Below are 6482 nucleotides of genomic sequence, written 5' to 3'. Positions count from 1 at the left end.
CAGCAGGCAGCATGAGCTTCACATTCCTATAAGTTACCATCTGGCCCACCCCAGTTTCCCAACAGTGATGTGGAACAGCTGCTGGAGGCTGCACATGCAATGGGTCTGCGTCACACCTGACGATCCAAGAGCTTAGGAAATTCTAGTCTTTTAAAGAGGCTGCTGCCAAACCTGGTCAACCTTTGACCCAGAGGGAGACATTATCTTTATTATCTTGGATAACAAACAAATCTTCTCTCTGACCCAGAAGGGAGACTATCTCTATCTTCCAGGGCCGATCACTATACAAACAGTTTCAACAAGATAACCCCAAAGAGAAGTTAATATAAGAAGTGCAGAAATGCTGGAGACCCATGAAGAATTGTCTCTCAACACCTCTCCACCACCTTTGGCACCGAACAACGACTACACACTACACCCACAGTAGAGTAATAAAATATTCTTACTTGAAGAAGTTGAACATCCCCAGAAAAGAGACTTACACACACTGACATTTGAGTGTCCCTTACAAAATGGCTGTTTCCCTGCCCGAGCTCTCCAAGTGAAATCTCCTAGTAAACAAGTACTACCCACGTCACCAGGCTTCCAGTCAGGTTTTCAGTGCTTTGCTCGTAAAAACTGAATAAGGTGAGCCGGGCTTTACACCTGTAGTCCCAGTTACTCGGGAGGCTGAGGCAGGAGGATCACTTGAGCCCGGGAGTTTGGGGCTGCAGTGAGCTATGACAGGACCACTGCACTCCAGCCCAGGCAACAGAGTGAGACTCCCTCTCAAAATAAATAAATAAACAAACAAACAAAACAAATAAACAAATACCAGAATATAAGCAAAGTTCCTAATAGTTAAGAAAGAAAGATAAATAAATAAGAAAAAGAAATAGTGGGAACAAAATAATCTAGAGCATTCAGAAGCTTCAGATATATATAGGCACCAAAACACAAGGAAATTAAGGCAAGCAGACATAATAAAGGAAAGAAAGAAAAATTCCAAATAATAATCATATAAATACTTGTTTCTGTCCTTGGAGAATAGAAAAAATAAATCTTTAGTTTCATTGTACCCTTCCTTAGGAAATTACTGGGTAATGTGCTCCAGCAAACTGAGAGAGCAAAGCAAAAAGAGAAGAAATCATGCGATCGAGGAAATAGGGACTCTAATTCACAATAACAACCAAGAAAAGTCCCAGGATAATATCTCAGCAGTAGAACTAATTAGCAACCAGTCCAGACTGAAACAGGGGGACTCCAGGGTTGCATTTTCCAATAGTGCCAAAACACGGACTGTAGATCCACTAAATAATATACTTGAGTAATTTATCCATTCTAGCATTGCTTCACATGGTCTATCAAACCCCAGATCCATCCTGAAGAAGGTGGTCTCATTAAAAAGAATCTAGGACATTTAGAAGCTTCAAATATAAGTAGGAACCAAAACACAAAAATCTTCAGCCATTAAAAAGAATGAGGCAGTTCTGGTGATGGCATGGTAACTTCTGTAAGACTCATCCTCCCACAAATAACAAATATAAACTCTGGACAAAAATGTTTAAAGTCTACCTTAAAGGCACAGCAAAGCAACCAAAAGCAGGCAGAAGCTAAAGGAAAGTCAACGCGTGGATGAAAGAGGTAAGTTTTCTGTTATTATTGCCTTTTGCTAGAAAGTAGGTCTCAGTCAAACAGAAATCCATGAAGAATTAGCTACAGAGTGAGGATAGACATCTGAGAAAAGGGAAGTCCACAAAAGGGCAATCCAAGGTTCTGCATACAAACTTTGTCCAAAACTCTGGCGGATACCTGAACTGTGCATGTGAGAACACTGCAATCAGTCATGCTAAGCTGAAAGAACAGAACAGAGATCGCAGCTGTTGCCCACTGTAGGAAACAAAATTGAAGTTTAAATCCAGCCAAATTAAATGCCTACTAAAACAAAAATCCAACCACCCTTAAAAGGATAAAACAAAGTCTAGCTATATATATGACAATGTCCAAGACACAATGCAAAAATTACTAGAGTATGAAGAAAAGGAATAACATGACAAGAGACCACTGAAGTTTGAAAAGCATGAAAAGGGAGGGAAATATCTTCACTGTTGTTTTGAACAAATAAAACACTGATGAAGAAGCAAAAATTTGGAATTTTGTGAAGAATAGGGATCATTTGGTAATTTTCAGAAGGATTTAGGGCGAATGAAATGAAAAAAGATTTGGGGTTATTCTGGCAGAAAGCTTGATATATTTGACTAAAAGGTTTTAAAATTTACCTACATATTGAGAAAATTGGAATATTCTGTACCTTTTACCAGTTATCCTACTTAGCAGGGTTTATCTTGAGCCACTGCCTGTGGCACACCCCATAGATGGAGGGTTCACACCCCTCCGTGAAAGGGTTACTGAAGTATTGTTATCCCTGATGTGCCACATTTCCTCTGTTACAAGATAAATTATTTTTTATGATTTTATTTTTTTGAAATATGGGTAAGTCCTATAATCAGTGTTCATCTTTAATGTAGTAGCATTAACCAACACCCAAGGGTAATAATTACGTATTTAATCGTGCATCTTGTAATAGCTGGAATCTCAGAATCAAAGACATAAGATAGGTTAGCTTTGCAAAGCTGTCTTTCTAGAGGTCCCTCGTTTCCTTTAGGGTGTTGGGCATTGTTCTCAGTCACCCACCAGATTCTACTCTACTGAGGCACAGGCTCCTACACAGGTGAGGCAACCCTTCATAGCATTAATGTTAACGTTTGGACTTCAGGATCACCTAGGCATGGATTTGAGTCCTGACTCTGTCATTTACTCTTAGATTATGTGAACTTGGGTAGGTCATTTAAGATCTCTAGGTCCTATCTGTAAAATTTCCTAATCTGCAGAAATAGAGTGACAATAGTAGTCTAAATAGCCTAACCCATAAATAGACTGAAATAATACATGCAAAGCACAAAGTAAGTTATCAAAAAAAATTAGCTCCACTTTTATGCAAAAGTAAACTGTTGTGGTAGCTACATAATGTAAGAAATAAGTTGGTAATAGAAAAGGATCTTGGTATTGTGGTCAAATTTTACAGAGGGATGATCTGTGTCGTAGGCAATATTGAGCTGAATTAGAAGAGAAGAAGCCTTATTAAAAGTGCCCAGGGATTAAGTCAAGAGAAATAAAAGAGTTATGACTGTGATAACAAAAATGAGGGAAGAGATGTGAGAGATAATACATATATATCATGCATTGGATTTGTGAATTGATAAGTGACGTAGGTGAGAAGACAGGCTTATTAAATTCCCGAGCCTAAATGGCAAGGAGGGTGGAGATGACATTTTTGGGTAGAGGGGAATTGAAGAGTAAGAGCTGGCTTATAGATGTATGTGTGTTGGGAGACAATGAGTTCAGCTTGGGACAACCATGAAGACCCAGTAGACAGTTGACATTGTGTCCTTATATTCTAAAATTTTACCTTTAGTTCTTTGAAGTCGGTACTGCACCCCAGTTTTGCTTGTATACCCCAAGAGTAGCCCACGTGGTGCTCGGTCATGACGGGTGGGCAAGTGGTGGGTAATGCTGGGCTGGGGGCAGGTGCATGCGGAGGCCTTGTGAGCCAGCCCATCCTCAGGGAAGTGCCGCACGGTTCCACTAGGGGGAAGACTAACTTTTTCATATTCTGCAGAAATTCAGCCTCCTGCTAGAGGAGGGGAAGAGCAGGAAGGGAAGGAAGTACACTGTGGGGAGGAAAGAGGAACTTGAGGTTGATGTCTTAGTGCCTTTTCTCAGGGGAGAGGCCATCACTAAAGATGCGGACTCTCCTGCTCCTTCTCCTGGGACGAGGTAGGAGCCTTGTCTGGTGGGGAGTCTGGGGTTAATGTGAATGCTGAGTGGAGAGCTGGGGAGACTTTCTCTCCAGAGGGTCCGAAGCAACCAGGCAGCCGATGAGCGGGAGATGTTGGATTAGAGGATCCTGACAGAATAGCAGTTGGCAAAACAAAGAGGAGGCAGTGCTCTGGGGTCCTTTGGGAGCCAAGGCGATATTCGTGTAAGAAAGCAGAGACGTTCCTGCCTGGGCATGTGTCTGACCCCACGCTGGTCAGTCCTCATGGGTCTCTATCTCTCTGGAACTAGGCTCTGTGCTTGCTGTTCTCGTCTCTCAAACGCCAAGCAGGGTCATCTGTCAACGTGGAACCTCGGTGACGATTCAGTGTCATGTCGATAGCCAAGTCTCCTTGATGTTCTGGTACCGTCAGCTTCCAGGACAGAACTTGATGCTGATGGCAACTGCAAATCAGGGCTCTGAGGCGACATACGAGAACAGATTTACCAAGGACAAGTTTCCCATCAGCCGCCCAAACCTTACATTCTCAAACATGACCGTGAGCAACGTGAGCCCCGAAGACAGCAGCTTATACCTCTGCAGCGCTGGAGACACAGTGCTGGCCACAGATCAAAGATCTGAGCAAGAACCTCAGTTCCCTCCTCCCTCCTCAACCTCAGAAGAGTCTGAGGACCCTGCCAGGTTGGGACAGAGGGAGGAAACCACAGCTCTTGGGCACAGACAGCTGCTTGTGTGTTTTGTGAGTGGGCAGGGTGTGAATGGGCAGACTGGGGATGAGGAGAGAATCTGTAGGACTAGCTGGAGGGTTCCATCCACATACAGGAAGAGTGACTCCTGGAAAGCTGAGGGGAAAATTTCTTCCAGAAGGGTGCTCAGAAATAGTAAAGACAGTTTGCCTTCAAGTGGCAGAATCAGCAATAGCCTTTATCTCAAGGCTGTACTTAGCCTGTTTTCTTTCATAATGTATCTTGGAAGGACCTTAGTCATCTTGAAACCATCCTGGTCCATTACACTGATGACATGTTGATTGTTCTTAGCAACCAGGAATTATAAGGTATTCTAGATGGCTCAATATATCACATCCATGCCAGACCAACGTAAAATCTGCCAAAGTTCAGGGGTCTGCCACATTGGTGAGCTTCGTAGTAGTCCAGAGGTCTGCGGCCTGTTGGAATATCTCCTGTAAAGTGAGAAATAAGCTGCTGCACCTTATACATCCACCATGGAGAAAGAGGTGTGAAGCTTAGCGAAGTGCAATGCTTCGTCCTCTTTGGACTTTGAATTGTGCGTTGCACATACTGCATCTGAGTGTGCTACTCTATTCCATTTACGGTGCACTCTGCAAAGTGGGGTCCAGTGCAGGAGAAGGTCCGTCTATAGCAGAACAAGCCTGTAATGAAAGCTTCCTGCTGCTTGGTCCATAGACCAGGCAGACTCAGTTGTCCTTGAAGAGTCTATGGCAAATACGGATGCTCTGTGGGGCCCCTGGCATTCCCCAATAAGAGAATCACAAGGCAGCACAAGGCAAGTTCACTGTGCCGTGGCCACCACCTCAGCCCACTGCATCCTGGGCTGCATTTTACTACTTGCCTGATTCTGGTGAGACAGAACACTCACACACATGAGTCACATGAAGAGAGTTTATTATAGACGGGCATCAAGGAACAGCAGAGACCTAGGATTCAAAGAGAGCCAGTCCTCCAAGGCTCTGGAAAGCTGCTCAAGATGGATTGAATCTCACCTGTGCTTGCCCACTTGCACCGTAGCTGAGGTACCCCAGAGAGCAGCCCAACCTGGGTTTCATACCCGAGTAGCAACATGACATCCTGTTCCTAGGAGGGACTGGAATAGAGCCCAACCTGTCCTGGCCAGTTCCTCTTGATCCCAGGATGTTCTATTTCTGGCACATGCTACAGTTATTCTTGAGAACTATAGGTGAAAAAGGTGGGCAGGGGGGTACTTGGTTTGTCTAACGCTGCCTGGAGACCTGTCCCACAGGCAGATGTAGAGTTTGGGTGCAAAGCCATACTCTCTTCTACCTGCTAACAACTGTTCTTCCTTTGAGAAGCTGCTTCGGCAGTTTACTGAATATCTCATCATGGCATTCAGAACCTGGTGTTATCCGATCTGCAAAGCTGTATAGCTGGACATGCACAAAGCATTCTGTTATTAAAGGGGAAATGTATAACCAAGACCAGACTCATGCACAGCTGGAAGAAGGTACAATTCAATTTTAAGAGCAAGTTTCAAAGTCCCGTGGTATCCGCTCCTACTTTTCCACCCTTACCATACCCAAGGTTTCATGGGGATTTTGTGTTTTCAGTTGAAAAATATGGGCCTATTTTCTGAAAGGCTCTGCATTTTATACTGGAATGATCATTGCAGTCTAGCACAAGCACAGTTCTGAAAAGTGTGGTGAAGGGAAATCCTTTCAGGATTTTGGAAATTCAATCTGTGAATCTGGTTGTCCACATTTTATAGAACAAGAGATGACCTGAAATATAGATCTAGCCTATGTTCAACTTTCACACTGTCATCTAATCTCTACCTATTCATTCATATTTTCCCTCTTTTTGCTTTTCTGTGCTTCATTCTGGTTAATTCCTTTAAAACTATTGTGTAGTTTTCTAATTCACATCTTAGCTCCAATAAGCCTCTAATTTAA

The 6482-nt window shown here is 43.3% G+C and overlaps 2 gene segments (V, D, J or C); both read left to right on the top strand.

The window, feature by feature from the left end:
- Nucleotides 1-6482, top strand: part of LOC105827083 — a 47983-nt gene that overhangs the window by 11120 nt on the left and 30381 nt on the right.
- The window catches only part of LOC105827084, a 24637-nt gene continuing 21851 nt past the window's right edge, over nucleotides 3697-6482 (top strand). Inside the window, 2 exon segments of the C gene segment in view lie at nucleotides 3697-3816; nucleotides 4108-4412. Of these exon segments, the coding sequence occupies nucleotides 3783-3816; nucleotides 4108-4412 (339 nt within the window).

This window comes from Propithecus coquereli, unplaced genomic scaffold (genome assembly GCF_000956105.1).
Source record: "Propithecus coquereli isolate 6110/MARCELLA unplaced genomic scaffold, Pcoq_1.0 Scaffold96, whole genome shotgun sequence".
Taxonomy (NCBI): domain Eukaryota; kingdom Metazoa; phylum Chordata; class Mammalia; order Primates; family Indriidae; genus Propithecus; species Propithecus coquereli.
The sequence above is the reverse complement of the archived record's forward strand: the minus strand, read 5'-3'. Positions and strand labels throughout refer to the sequence as shown.